This window comes from Aquarana catesbeiana, linkage group LG01 (assembly GCF_042186555.1).
Source record: "Aquarana catesbeiana isolate 2022-GZ linkage group LG01, ASM4218655v1, whole genome shotgun sequence".
NCBI lineage: Eukaryota > Metazoa > Chordata > Amphibia > Anura > Ranidae > Aquarana > Aquarana catesbeiana.
The window spans coordinates 287828509-287844424 of record NC_133324.1 but is presented as its reverse complement, the minus strand read 5'-3'; the positions used below and the strand labels follow the sequence as shown (position 1 = coordinate 287844424).

Sequence of the window (15916 nt, the reverse complement as noted above, 5' to 3'; positions counted from 1 at the left end):
TCCCTGTACTCCAATGGCCTCCACAGTCACCAGATCTCATTCCAATAGAGCACCTTTGAGATGTGGTGGATCGAGAGATTCGCATTATGGATGTGCAGCTGACAAATCTGCAACAGCTGCGTGATGCTATTATGTCAATATGGACCAAAATCTCTGAGGAATGTTTCCAACGCATTGTTAAATCTATGCCCTTAAGAATTAAGTAAGTTCTGAAGGGGGTCCAACCCAGTAATAGCAAGGTGTACCTAATGGCCGGTGAGTGTATACAGATATTAAAACTGCAGAAGCTCTTTTAGTTGCCGGCTTTCCTTCAGTATGGGTGGGGCAAATAACTGTTACCCCTGCTGCGCACTATGGTTTTTCCCATAAGTTGCGAGGAGGAACCACATCAAGTTGGTGGGAGAGCAGATATTCTACACACCAGAAATTGTGAAATACCTGCTGCGGGTGATGGAGAAGTGAAGTGAAGGTGGCTTTTTAATGCAAATATTAATCACAGTAAGGCTGGTCTATAAGGCAGAGCATCCTAATACTGTACAAGGAGTTTAGTGTGAGAGATACAGGAAGGGTTAGTTTGGAGGGGGCTTAGTGGTAGATCATCCCTCTCTGTACCAGGAGTTCTGCACCTAAAACTACTCCCAACAATGAGACCTAACATACAGCAATGTGTATACTAAATTTGTTTTTGTTTTTTGCAATAGGGACGAGCTAATCTGCTCAGGTTTGGCGTGTCCTGTTTAAAACTGAATCTTTTTAGTTTAACACTTTTACTCGCAGTGTTACTACTACATTGGTGGAAGTAGCAGCATGTAAATAAACTAACAGCCACAACAGAAGCTGGGAGTTTTTACATTTTAAGAGCAGGCTGTATTGTAGAAGGGATCTAGTGGCTATACAGCCACCCGATCGCTATTAGAGTGGTGAGCAGGGAGACATCAAGAAACATCAATTCATCCAGCTCTTCTGTGACGTATTAACCTAAAAGCTCTCAGCTCTGAGCACTTCCAGATTTAGAGCCATCAGTTCCCGATTAGGAGAGCCAAGTGAAGCAGCAATCAAGGATGCTGTATCCTCAGAGTTGCCTGAATGCAGGAAAGGGAATTAGGAGTTTAATGACCCGTGATATCTCCATGAAGAGAACTCATTACTCAAATAATGCTATCTCTTAATTGTGAAAAAACTTTTAAAAAACATTTTTAAGCGTAACTCCACTTTTATGGGAAAAAAATAGCAAATGAAAAAAAAAATATATAGCTTACACAATTACTACACAAGTCTAATGCCCTTTACACACGGTTGGATGTTCCGACGGAAAATGTGTGATAGGACCTTGTCGGAAATTTCGACCGTGTGTGGGCTCCATCACACATTTTCCATCGGAATTTCCTACACACAAAGTTTGAGAGCTTGCTATAAAATTTTCCGACAACAAAATCCGTGTGTGCACAAATCCGACGCACAAAGTGCCACGCATCCTCAGAATAAATAAAGAGATGAAAGCTATTGGCTACTGCCCCATTTATAGTCCCGACATATGTGTTTTACGTCACCACATTCAGAACGATCGGATTTTCCGACAACTTTGTGTGACCGTGTGTATGCAAAACAAGTTTGAGCCAACATCCGTCAGAAAAAATCCATGGATTTTGTTGTCGGAATGTCCGATCAATGTCCGACCGTGTGTACGGGGCAATAGTGTAACTGAATTTTATTTAAAAAATGACCTTTCCTTTTCAATCTGCAGCACTGTAATTTTCTGTAAAAATGCAATGCAATATGGCAACCTGGAGGTGTTCTGTACACAGATGGTGTAAAGAATGCCCCCCAGATATGTCATTTCCTGCTTGTGTGATTGACTTATGCTGTGTACACGGGCGGACTTTTCAGCATCAAACGTCCGACTGACATTCGACGGAGTTACGACAGAGTTACGACAGACTTTCGGACGACCAGACTTGCTCACACACGAACGGATTAAAGTCCGTTCGAAAGTCTGTTGGTATGAACGTGATGACGTACAAAGGGACTAGAATAAGGAAGTTCATAGCCAGTAGCCAATAGCTGCCCTTGCGTCCTTTTTTGTCTGTCAGACTAGCATACAGACAAACGGATTTTTCGACCGGACTCGAGTCCGTCGGAAAGTTTTGAAACATGTTCCAAATCCAAAGTCCGTCTGATTTACGACAGAAAAAGTACGCTGAAGGTCCGATGAAGCCCATACATGGTCGGATTGTCCAACAGATTAGTTCCGTCGGACCAGTCCGGTCGAAAAGTCCGCCCGTGTGTACACGGCATTACTGATTTTTCCAGAAGACTGCACCAAGATACAAGTCATATTTTGGGCATCTCTACAACAAAAAATGTATTTAACTCTAAATTGTCCCACCAGGCCCTAGGAAACTCTAAGAGCATAAGCTATGCATGCCTTTCTTGTGCATTCATGACCTAAAGCATGGAAACAGAATGATTAGGAAGAAATAAGAGGAGTCAGACTATATGAAGAAACAAGCCTGAGATAAAGAGATTCAGCTCAACAGAGGACCTTGTACATAATGCCATTAACGTTATCTAATTAATTACAATGACATATACTGTATTTTCACATTGCTGTTAAACATTCATATAGATTATAGCTTTTCTTTTTATATTATATGCAATACATAGGATAATTAATACACAGAGTTCAACAAAAGTATATCTACAGTCTAGCGCCTACAGTTCATCTATAGTGTGTGCAACAATGTACAGATTTCCACTGTAAGGCCAGGTTCACACTGGTACGACACGACTGTTGTACGACTGCCATCCTACTTTGCTGTGCGACATCCATCCAACTTGAATGAACAGGGTACGATTTTGCTCCAACTTTGAGATAGTTTGACTTGTCCTTTGAACAATCAAAACAATCCCAGTGTGACATAAATTCCTTTTCCTGCTGCTGTTATCACCATGTCATATGTGACAAGTCGGATGGTTAGGACAAGGATTTGACTTTAATAATATTGAATTGGCTGAAAATGGACCAAAGTAGTGCAGGAACCTTTTCTAAAGTCGGACCGACTTGTGTCGGGCCAGTTAAGACGGCTCTCATAGGGAACCATTGATTTATACATGTGTGCTCCCAAAATCCGAGCGTATGTCGCACCAGTGTGAACCGGACCTAATGCATGTAATAACAAAAACATGGCTACATAAAATTACTAGCACCTCTGATAATTCTTGTGTGTAATATTTACTTAGAGCCCTCACCTCCACCTATAAAAAGGCAAAAACCATCTGACAGTTACAAAAACCTTAGCAGAATTTTTAGATGGAATATTCAGAATTGTTAGATGGCATATTCATTTGTCTATTCCCTCTTCTCTATTTCCAAAGATACACAAAGGTTTATGTACAAAAACATCCAAGGAACTCTTTATGTTAGATCCCTGAACTGGGTAATCTGCCTATTATTATCAAACATGTCAAAAAGTTATTGGAAAGGTCAAGGCAAATTATTTGAAAAGGCTTTAGGTTGGGTGGAAATAAAACAACACTGCATGTTTTTGAAATGCTCAGCAGTCTCATGTAATTTGCAATGGTCTCTGTAACATGGCAATCTCAGGCAGTATCACTGTTAGCATGACAGTCTCTTGTAATATGTAACAGTCTCTGTAACATCTAAAGCATTGTGTAATGTGCAGAAGTCTCTGTTATAAGACATCCTAATATGCCAGCTTTTTTTGTACAGAGGTTACATAGTTACATAGTAGGTGAAGTTGAAAAAAGACACAAGTCCATCAAGTCCAACCTATGTGTGTGTCAGTATTACATTGTATATCCCTGTATGTTACCCCTCGTTCAGGTGCTTATCTTATGCCGTGTACACACGGTCGGACTTTTCAGCTACAAAAGTCTGACAGCCCGTCCGACAGACTTTCGACGGACTTTTGGCGGACTTGCAGCGGACTTTCTAACGAACGGACTTGCCTACATACGATCACACAAAAGTCCGACGGATTCGTACGTGATGACGTACACCGGACTAAAATAAGGAAGTTGATAGCCAGTAGCCAATAGCTGCCCTAGCGTGGGTTTTTGTCTGTCGGACTAGCATACAGACGAGCGGATTTCTGGGTCCGGTGGAGTTACGACGTAAAGATTTGAAGCATGTACCAAATCTAAAGTCCGTCAGATTTGCAGCTGGAAAAGTCCGCTGAAAGTCCGGGGAAGCCCACACACGATCGGATTGTCCACCGGATTTGGTCCGTCGGACTTTTGTAGACAAAAAGTCCGACCGTGTGTACGCGGCATAATAGTTTTTTGAAACTATGGATCCCCCCCCCCCCGCTGAGACCACCACCTGTGGAAGGGAATTCCACATCCTTGCCGCTCTTACAGTAAAGAACCCTCTACGTAGTTTAAGGTTAAACCTCTTTTCTTCTAATTTTAATGAGTGGCCACATGTCTTGTTAAACTCCCTTCCACGAAAATTTTTTATCCCTATTGTGGGGTCACCAGTGTGGTATTTGTAAATTGAAATCATATCCCCTCTCAAGCGTCTCTTCTCCAGAGTGAAAAAGTTCAGTGCTCGCAACCTTTCTTCATAACTAATGTCCTCCAGACCCTTTATTAGCTTTGTTGCCCTTCTTTGTACTCGCTCCATTTCCAGTACATCCTTCCTGAGGACTGGTGCCCAGAACTGTACAGCATACTCTAGGTGCGGCCTCACCAGAGTCTTGTAGAGCGGGAGAATTATCACTTTATCCCTGGAGTTAATCCCTTTTTTAATGCATGCCAATATTCTGTTTGCTTTGTTAGCAGCAGCTTGGCATTGCATGCCATTGCTAAGCCTATCATCTACTAGGACCCCCAGGTCCTTTTCCATTCTAGATTTCCCCAGAGGTTCTCCCACTAGTGTATAGATTGCATTCATATTTTTTGCCACCAAATGCATATTTTACATTTTTCTACATTAAACCTCATTTGCCATGTAGTTGCCCACCCCATTAATTTGTTCAGATCTTCTTTCAAAGTTGCAAGAAGTTATTGCCCTGCTTAGCTTAGTATCGTCCGCAAATACAGAGATTGAACTGTTTACCACATCCTCCAGGTCGTTTATGAACAAATTAAATAGGATTGGTCCCAGCACAGAACCCTGTGGGACCCCACTACCCACCCCTCCCTGACCATTCTGAATATTCTTCATTTATCACCACCCTCTGAACTCACCCTTGTATCCAGTTTTCAATCCATGTACTCACCCTATGGTCCATGCCAACGGACCTTATTTTTTACAGTAAACATTTATGGGGAACTGTGTCACATGCTTTTGCAAAATCCAGATACACCACATCTATGGGCCTTCCTTTATCTAGATGGAAACTCACCTCCTCATAGAAGAATAATAGATTGGTTTGGCAAGAACAATTCTTCATGAATCCTTGCTGATTATTGCTAATGATACCGTTTCATTACTAAAATATTGTATATAGTCCCTTATCATCCCCTCTAAGAGCTTGCATACTATTGATGTTAGGCTAACTGGACTGTAATTCCCAAGGATGTATTTTGGGCCCTTTTTAAATATTGGTGCTACATTGGCTTTTCTCCAATCTGCTGGTACCGTTCCAGTCAGTAGACTGTCAGTAAAAATTAGGAACAATGGTCTGGCAAACCCTCAGGTGCATCAGGTCCCAGTTATTTATTAATGTTAAGTTTCCCAAGTTTAATTCTAACTCTGTCCTCTATTAGTCATGAGGGTGCTTCTTGTGATGTGTCATGAGTATAAACACTGCAGTTTTGGTTACTGAAGCCCCCGATTCCATTGTGCTGACTGAGGAGAAGAATAAATTCAATACCTTCGCCATCTCCCCATCCTTTGTAACCAGATGTCTTTCCTCATTCGTTATGGGGCCAATATTGTCTGTCCTCCCTTTTTTTACTGTGTACATACTTGAAGAATTTCTTGGGATTTTTTTTGCTCTCCTCTGCTGTGTCTTTCGTGTTCTATCATAGCCACCCTAACTGTACCCTTACATTTCTTGTTGCATTCTTTATAAAGTTTGAATGCTGATGATTATCCCTCAACCTTGTATTTTTTGAAGGCCTTCTCTTTTGCTTTTATATGCATTTTTACATTGGCGTTAAGCCATCCAGGACTTTTATTTGCTCTTTTAAATTTATTACCCAATGGGATGCACTGGCTAATGCCCTTATTTAATATGCTCCTAAAGCGAACCCATCTCTCCTCCGTGTTCTTTGTTCCTAAGATTTTATCCCAATTTATATCTTCTAGCAAGGTTCATAGTTTAGGCAAGTTGGCTCTTTTCAGTGTCTTTGTATTTCCCTTATGTTTCCTATTTGTGTGATTTATACTGAAGCCAATTAACCTGTGATCGCTGTTTACTAAATTGCCCCGTATTTCAGTATATCTTGTAGATCTAGTAATGCCATCTGACCCATGAAATTGTCCTGCAAGACATTTAGGAACTGGCGAGCCTTAGGCGAATGCGTGGTTACCTCCGCCCAGTCTATGTCTGGATAATTAAAACCCCCCATTATGATAACACTTCCCATACTTGCTAATCCAAATTGTGATAGGAGGTCCACCTCCCCCTCCTCCCTCAGGTTAGGGGGCATATAGCATGCTCCCAGTATTATTTTCCCCTTAGCTTCATCCCTTTGGAGCTCTACCCATAAGGATTCCACCTCCTCCCTAGCTCCCTTAGTGATGTCATCTAGCTCCCTTGCCAGCCAATCATGAGAGCTGTTGAACCAAGTCTCTGAAATTTCCACAAAATCCAAATCCTCCTCGTACAATAGTATTTCTAGTTCACCCATCTTAGTAGTTTCTGAAACATATAAAACTCAGGTGCAGCAGTTTCTGTAACTTGTAACAAAACAGTCTCTTGAAATTTGAAGAACTCTCTAGTAACATACATTTTGGTAATGAGAAGTGATCTCTTGTAACATTGTAGACTTGTAAATTGTAATGCTTGGATGGAGAATGGGGAAAGGGACTAGTAAATATGTCATTTACCAGGACCTTCCTTTTCTAAATGAACACACTCACTGTGTTTATTCATAACTGAAGCGTAGTAAACTGTGCTAACTATGCTTCAATAAAGGAAGGGTGACCCCTGGAAGTTGCACATCTATGGTGTCCTGCTGCAATGAATGGAGTGGCAACCTCAGCCTGGACTCTGACCAGGTCACACCCCCAACACGTTTCACTCCGCTCCTGGAGCTTACTATGCTTCAGTTTGTGAATAAACAGGAAGCTGCTCAGCACAGAGCTCTTCCCATTCATTCACTGTCCAGTACAGCTGAGGCTGCAAAAAAGGCATGTGTGTTTGAGGTTTGGGGTGCACACCCTAATGCAATAGATTGTGCACACTTATGGTTGGGGATCATGAACAAACAGGTCACCTTCTGGTCATTAGAAACTGACACATATAGAGGTCTTTAGTTTGTATTATTCAAAACATCAAATTAGCTTTTCTTGTCATGTTTCCAGCCCTGGTTAAAGAATAGGAAGGAAATTTACTGCATTAAAAAAATTCTTAAAGTGGATGTAAACCGGAAAAAAACATTTTTTTAATGAAGACTTCTACCTGGTACAGTAGAGGACGTCAAGTCATTTGTGCCCAGTCTTGCCACAAAGAGTTAATCCAGCTCTGAGCAATCCTCTGGTCTTTTTTTAGTAAGATAAAAAAATGACACACAGATAAGTTTGTGTCGCCACATCCTCCACTGCTGTGACTGACATCTCATTTCTTTATCTCATGAACGGCATGAGAGAGAGAGTGTTACGATTCCAGCTTCATATCTTTCCTCCTTTCTTCTCCAGCTCTCCCAGGATTGGCTGCTCCACACCTCAGCATGACTGGGCATGCTGAAGTCATGTGGTGCCTTTCCTGAGTTTTGACTGGATGTTACTCAAAACTCAGGAGTGTAGAGGTGGGCGGGGAGACTTGTGACATCATGACTCTGCCCACTGAGCAAAGAGACCCACCCACCGATTCCAGAGTTTTGCAGGGCTCCTACTGCTGAAGGGGGTGACATTTGCAAGATAGGGATACATGCATAAGGCTTGCATGTATATATACATTAAAACAGTGCTATTCGTTTATACTGGGTGAATGGTGGGTTTACATCCACTTTAACTAAATATATTCTAAATATACTTAGAAGGGCCTCTGTGTATTTATGTAAAATATCAATAGGTTATAGTAACAAGGAATGAGTAAATTCAAACTGTGGTTTCTCAGTTTAAAATCTAGAAACAAGGTATGTACAATTCAAGTATTAGGCTTTTACAAAGTATGTAATGTTAATCTAAAGCTCTTTAGATTTTTTTTGTATAATATATAATGCTGTTTTCGTCATGTTTTCAGATTGGAGCATCCCTCTTTGCCAGTAACATCGGAAGTGGGCACTTTGTTGGTCTGGCAGGTACCGCAGCTGCTGGTGGGATTGTAATTGGAGGCTTCGAATGGAATGTAAGTTATTGTAACACACTTGTGATACTGTAATACTTGCCTTAACCAGTCTTATCATATACATACATTGAGAGATGTGTCCACCAGAGGTGAGGGACTTGAGTCACATGACTTGACTTAAGTCAGACATGAGTCACCTGTTTGAGGACTTGCAACTTGCTTGACAAAATTAAATAAATGACTCGACTTGACTTTGACTTGTCACTAATGACTTGCGACTTGACTTTGACTTGGGCTATTTGACTTGCAATGACTTGGCACCCCCCCCCCCCCCGAAAATATTGCCCACACACTCTGCCCACCACCGCCTCTGAGCCAATCAGCATTTGCCAAATGCCATTGGAGCTGTTCAGGGTAGCAATAAGAGTTATGTCAGTCCCTGCATCAAGCGCACCTGTTGAACGTGTGTTCAGCCATGGTGGGGTGATAATGCGACCCCATCGCTCACAACTGAGCGAGAAAGTACTTTCCAATTTAATTATTTGCAAATGCAATGCATTTTAAGTGGCTATTCTCATCACCATTCAAGTGTCTAGATGTTGGCATTGTGTCAAGTTCAAACTTTGAGCTTAGTTATTTTCCCCCTCAGCAAGGACTACATTTTTTCAGGCTTGTTGGCCATTTAATTGCTGAGTGTTCTGCTCCTTGTCTGCTGTTTGGGCATTCAAAGTGTTTCTTTAATATGCCAAGAAAAAAGCACTAAGCAGTTTTGTTAATGTTGAAAATAAAACAAAACCTTTCCTGAAAACTGACTTTTAACTCATTTAAAGGTGGAAATGGGGTAGATCAGTATTTTGACGTAATTTGTGACTTGACCAAAATAAATGACTTGACTTGCTTGACTTCTAGCAGGGACTCGACTTGACTTGCTTGCTTTTCGCCACAGTAACTTGGGACTTGCTTGTGACTTGAAGGTTAAGACTTGAGACTTGCTTGTGATTTGCACATATGTGACTTACTCCATTGTGTGGTGTCCACAGGGCCGTTTTTAAGGCAGGGCAAAAGGGGCAGCTGCCCTGGGCCCTGTCATTGTTATGGGGCCCAAATCAGCTGCCTCATACTTGCCAACTATCCCAGTTTAAATTCCCTTGGCCCTTGAAGTTTTAGTCCCGTGCTGTGTCCTGATATCTCAGTGTGAAAGTCTGCTACTAATGCTGCTCAGTTCTGCCCTATTGTTTTGTACAAATGACTCACCTGCAGACCCTGTGTTTGCATGTAAATAACCGGCAATCATATATAAATAGCGGTGGCATTCATATGTAAATATCTGTATCCGGCGGCATAGATATGTAAATAAAGGCGGCATTCATATGTATATCATGCCCCCTGCAGTGAGGAGATGATGTACTGTAACCTCTAGCAACCAGTGAGCAGTATTACTGTACAGTCATCTCTATCAACAAGCAGAAGTCATGTGCTGTAACATCTAGCAACTCATTCGTGAGCCGTAATGTGTGCTGTAACCTCTAGGAACCAGTCAGTAAGCAGTAATGATATGCTGTAATCTCTGGCAACTAAATGCAATCTGATACAGTGAACTGATTTTAAGTCTAGCTGCTATTTGTTGTATGTCTCAGAGCAGGTGGAGAGCAAAATTGTATGGGGGGGGGGGGGCCAAGAAAATGTCTGCCCAGGGTCCAGTCAATATTAAAGACGGCCCTGGGTGTCCACATATTTGGCATTAAGACAAAACAATTTAAGGTGAGGGTTGTGCTATGTCTTTTTACTCTACTTCTAATTTCATTTACAAAATATCTATGTTGTGTAAGGTATGGAAGGTGTCTGGTATGAGGGACACACAGAAAAAAAAAAAGTTAAATTAGAGCGTATGTTATGCTCCCCAAAGGTGGTGTTCCTTCCTTTTACACAGGGAAAAACAGTGCTTTTCTTGAAGAAATTTAGGTACTTGGATCTTTTTCTCAAGTTTTGGAAAAAAGCAAGACCAGTAAGAGGTCTGGTCAGTGGCAGGAAAGAGCACCCAGAACAAGGTTTGCAGTTAAAAGTGATTGTAAACCTCAGACATAAAATATAAACAAACCATATCCCTCTATAGTGTGTACTTGTCTCAATTAAGGACACTAAAAGTCACTTTTGTCACTTTCACCTTTGTTGCTCTGCTATCAGCAGGAGTCACTTCTGACAAGTTATCCTGACACCAAGAGAAAAGTAGTGACAGGAGAGGGACCTCCTGCTGATTTTTCTGCTTCAGTTCTGTTCCTGTGTGCTGTGTGAAGGGGGTTGTCCCTTCCCTCCAATCAGATCTCAGAGTTCTCCTCACTGAGCTCTGCAGAGTGTAACTTCAGCTCTCCACTCCCTTTGTTCTGACATCTCAGACAAGCTTTATAATTCATTGAAACAAATGTAGAGATGAGAAGACTGCAGATAAACGGGTACAACTTTTTTAGGAGGGTTTGTTCTAATCTCTGTGTTTTACCGGAGACCAGTCACTTCACTGAGTGTATGTAAGTGTTTACAACCACTTTAAGGTGTAGATGAGGAGTGTGAAGGTCTAGAATGCCCTTGGAATAGAGCCCATGCTTTTTAAAATTAGGGAAGTTGAGGTAGCTTGGGGTTCTTACACAAATTCCCTTAAGAAACATCATCATGAGCTGTGCAAGGTACATCCAAATGTGAAGAGAAGCCAGGCAGACCCAGACCATGCTACAGAATTATATATATACACTATATTACTAAAAGTATTGGGATGCCTGCACATGAACTTTAATGGCAACCCAGTTTTAGTCAGTAGGGTTCAATATTGAGTTGGCCCACCCTTTGCACTTATAACAGCTTCAACTCTTCTGGGAAGGCTGTCCACAAAGTTTAAGAGAGTGTCTATGGCAATGTTTGACCATTCTTCCAGAAGCGCATTTGTGAGGTCAGGCACTGATGTGGATGAGAAGGCCTGGACTTGTAGTCTCTGCTCTAATTCACTCCAAATGTGTTCTATTGGGTAGAGGTCAGGACTGTGCAGGCCAGTCAAGTTCCTCCACCCCAAACTCACTCATCCATGTCTTTATGGACCTTGCTTTGTTTACTGGTGCGCAGTCATGTTGGGACAGGAAGGGACCATCCCCAAACTGTTTCCACAAAGTTGGGAGCATGAAATTGTCCGAAATGTCTTGGTATGGGACCTGTGACGTGTCCCGGATGATTGCCGAGAGGGAGGGGGGAGAGGTGAACTTGCTTACGGCGCCACAGTGCCCCGGGAGGAAGTGGGAGCTGGATCCCACTAAAAATAGGGTATCCACTCCCCCCCAAAAAATGACATGCCAAATGTGGCATGTCAAGGGGTCACCTGCACTTAAAGCGGAAGTTCCATTGTTAGGTGGAACTCCGCTTTAATGTATTCTCTGCATTAAGGTGAAAAACCTTCTGAGTGCAGCTCCAACCCCCCACCCAATACTTACCCGAGCAGCAACTCTCTCAGCTCTCTCCCTCCTCACAGGCTCAGAGACATTGGCTCCTGCTGCTGTCAATCACAGCCAGTGAGGAGGGAGCAGGGTGCAGGGCTGAGCAGGACTCTGTGTGTCTATGGACACAGAGAGCAGTCTCGGGAGTGAGCTTGCAGGCAAACAGTGACAGTAGACTTTAAGTTTTGGAGGCCTTTGTGGGCTTGAAGGTGTAAAGTAGGTGTAGGCTTTAAGTTACAGGGAAAAGTGTGAACCAAAGTTGTTTATTTGGGAGACAGGGGAGTCAGTGTAAACTGAAATTGCAATTATGGAGATAGTATGGGGTTAAGATGGTAAGACAGTGAGCAAATAAACCTAGGGCTAAGAGAAACCTCAAAAAGTGGTTACCCTCAGAGAACTGGGAAATTAAACTTATATCTTTTACTGATTACGTATCAAAAGTAATAAAATACAAAATATGCTGAATATTATTAGATTACCTCCACCTTTCCCTAGATTTAAAAAATGACAATGTGGTCATTAAACATAAACCAAAAGTCATGTTTGAACAAACATGCTTACATATAGCATTAGCTAGCACACATCAAGGGAGTAACCCTCTTCAAGTGGAGCCATATATTACTTCCCTTAGACCCTTAGATCCCCCAAGGTACATCTATGGTTATAGGGCCAATCAATCTATAAGAATATTAAAATAACTTTACTGTCCAGTAAGATCACCAAAGTGGACGTCACATTGATTCATAGTACCTGCAGGTATAGAGGTAAGGGAGGACTTGTTTCAAAGCTCATTTACTGTTTTTTAAAACATGTAAATACTTAAATGTTTCTACTTTAAGCTGGCCATAGCTATACATTCAAATAGTTTATGATTATATAATTTATTTAAAAACCAAGTTACCTTGTCTTGGAAATGGCAACATGTATTTTCACTTTGAAAAGTCACTACTTATATAAGTACAGATTATTAACATGATCTTGTGTTATTTTTTCAGGCACTGGTTATTGTGGTAATTCTTGGCTGGATATTTGTACCCATATATGTAAAAGCTGGGGTGAGAGACTTTATTTTATTAGACTTTACATAACGCAAATTGTTGTTTTTCTGTGTTTTCCTTTTTTTTCAATATTAACAGCAATGAAAAGAATAGTAACCTGCAAGTGCTACGAAAAATGTCAGTAATCCAAAATTATAAAAATTATAAATTCAGAAAGTTTAACATTCTGGATTACACAACATTTTCCTGCAAACTTTGATCTTTTTGCCCTCTGAACATACAGTAAATGTTTCTTGGATAGGTTCAAGACTACTGGTGATCAGACATACTTCCTTCCCTGTAACATGCTTTTCCTCCCGACTCTTCCCCAATCTATACCCTCATGTAAACATAAGTTATATACTGTATTTATTTCCTCTGCCACCTCTTTTGCCACCCACCAGTTAAAAAGTTTAACCAAACATAGAAGTGTTTAACATTGCTACTAAAACAGAAGTTTTTGTTCTAAATGTGATACCATAATGTTAATGCATAATTATTTTGGTACATTAAAAAAATGTTCTCTTATCTCGTTTTCAAAAATTGTTAATTTCTTTAATAACATTATCTTAAAATGTATATTGAAACCCAGAATATATTCATACTGTATGTATGCCTTAAAACATTTAATAATAATATGACAACATGGCTAACTGGCCATGGTTGTTTAGCCTTTTTCAAAAAGACAGAGAACAAATATTGTTGTGAACATCTATAGCAGTCCTGTCTAATTGGTGCCTCTTGGGACCTTCCTTTCCAGTCTGGGAGGTCCTAGCTATATAGTAGACACAATGGAAAGTGGCACTGGCAGCAATGTTCTGAGTGCTGGAAGCCCTCTGTGTTTCAGCACTGAAATGATGCCAGCACTGCCTGTCAGGCAGCAGTTTATTATTACTTCCAATTAACCCCAATGAAGGGGGGATTGTTTAATACTTCCACTAACACTGACACAAGTGAAGAGAGGATTTATTCTTGCTGCTACTGACACCAAAAAAGAGGGTATTTATTTGTGCTGTGACTGTAAATAACCACAATCAAGGGAGTGTTTATTATTGGTGGCCCTGTTACTGACACCATTGAAGAATTATTTTTTTGCCACTGACACCAATGAAAGGTGGTATATTTCCACCTTTGCTCTGAGATACACTCAACTACCCATAGTCATGTCTGTGGCAGCATAACACTTCCATAAACGCTGGTGAGAAGAGGATAGAGTGGCAGTATATAGGTAAGCATTGCGGCCCCTGTGGATGGAGGGGGTTATCTTTATTATATGCCTGTCTTTTCCTGGTTTTATTCTGATACATTTGGCCACCCCTTGATATTTTTGGATTGGAAACATAAAGCCTGATTCAGATGTGGCACACCACTGGAGTTGTGAAAGCAAATGTGGCCCTTGGGCCTTTTTTGGTTGGACATCACTGATCACTATAGTCATAGGCAGCACTATCACTGGGTACTCAAGGCAGGTGCCTGCATCTCTTGCTTTGTGTCCAGGGGCCGCAACTGCATGCCATTTTTTTAAGCTCAGCTGCCATCCCTGCCCACACCTCTCTGACCTTAGATACAGTGGCAATAGGCATTGCAAAGCCAAGGGAAATCCTGGAATCATCCCTCATTTCTGATATGGTATATGACACAGCTGAGAGGAGATCAGGTAGAACTTTATACATTCTGTCAGGTTTCTCTGTATCTGAGGTTTGGTGAGTGGATTTTAGAGAGGGAAGGAGAATTTTCACTGGGGGTTATTTTAGCTTAGGGAGGGAGATGTTTGTACTAGAAGGCAGGTGTTTATATTTTTGGGGGATGTGTGTTACTACACCTGACCTCTGCACTGTGTGTCACTCCTAACCACTGCACTCTGCATTACTTACTCCTGACCACTGCCCTCAGCATTACTTACTCCTGTCATGTAAACTCTTTGTTACATACTACTGACCTCTGCACTATGCGATACATACTGCAAACCCCCCGCATTCTGTGTTACTTCTGACCTGTGCACTCTGCACAACATACTACTGACCCTTACACTCTGCATAACAAACTCCGGATTCTTGCCACTCTATGTTACATAATACTGACCCCTGCACTGTAGGTTACATACTACTGACCACTAATACTGAGTTGCTGACTACAGACCCCTGTACCCTCCGTTACATACTACAAACCCCTGGTCTTTGTCTATATTATGTATGCATGAAAAGCATATGTAATGGAAAAGTTTCAGTTTTCAAAAGTGAACCTTTGTGCTGATATCTGTAAGACTTTCACTTGTGACATGGGGAAAGTAATATAAAGTGTCTGAGGCACACTTTCTCGACTTTGTCTCAACTGAAACAGTTGCCCAGAGCAGATAATCAGCTTTTAATATTTAATTTTCTAAGCTGTGTGCAAACAATGAAAGCTAGAAGCTGGCCCTTTTCTAGAAAAAATTGTCGGACATAGCTGTCCTGCACCTTACGTCCCTTCCCGCAAACTTATCTAAGATTATGTTATGGGCCTCTATTGTGATGCTCCCCAAGCTGGATAAGGACTCTCCTGGGTCAACTTCCATCCTATTTCACTCCTTAACATTAATATAAAAATTCTACCCAAAGTTCTCGCTACCCGACTGAATCGAGTCTTACACCGCCTGATCCAAAAAGATCGGGTGGGCTTCGTGCCCCTTAGACCCACCGCAGACAAACGTTCCTCCTCACTCACACAGCACACCGGTGTGCTTATCGACTAATGTTGCTCTCCTTAGACATTCGGAAATCATTTTGACACCCTATCCTGGACCTACCTGAGAGTGACTGTGACTCATAGAGGCATGGGCGACGTATTCCTCAGATGGATTGCTGGTTTGTATAGTGACCACTCAACCACTGTGAAGTATATGGAGCATGAATCGCCTTCCTTCTCTGTAGCTCAAGGTACTCGTCAGGGATGTCCCCTCTCTCCACTACTCTTTGTAATAGCATTAGAACCTCTGGCCGCACAG

At 41.6% G+C, this 15916-nt stretch overlaps 1 protein-coding gene across 1 annotated transcript in view; it reads left to right on the top strand.

Annotated features, from left to right (window-relative positions):
* The window catches only part of SLC5A1 (solute carrier family 5 member 1), a 132014-nt gene that overhangs the window by 37035 nt on the left and 79063 nt on the right, over window positions 1-15916 (top strand). Inside the window, exons 3-4 of the mRNA XM_073629246.1 lie at window positions 8379-8483; window positions 12892-12951. Coding sequence (XP_073485347.1) covers window positions 8379-8483; window positions 12892-12951 — 165 coding nt within the window. The remainder of the gene's footprint in view (window positions 1-8378; window positions 8484-12891; window positions 12952-15916) is intronic.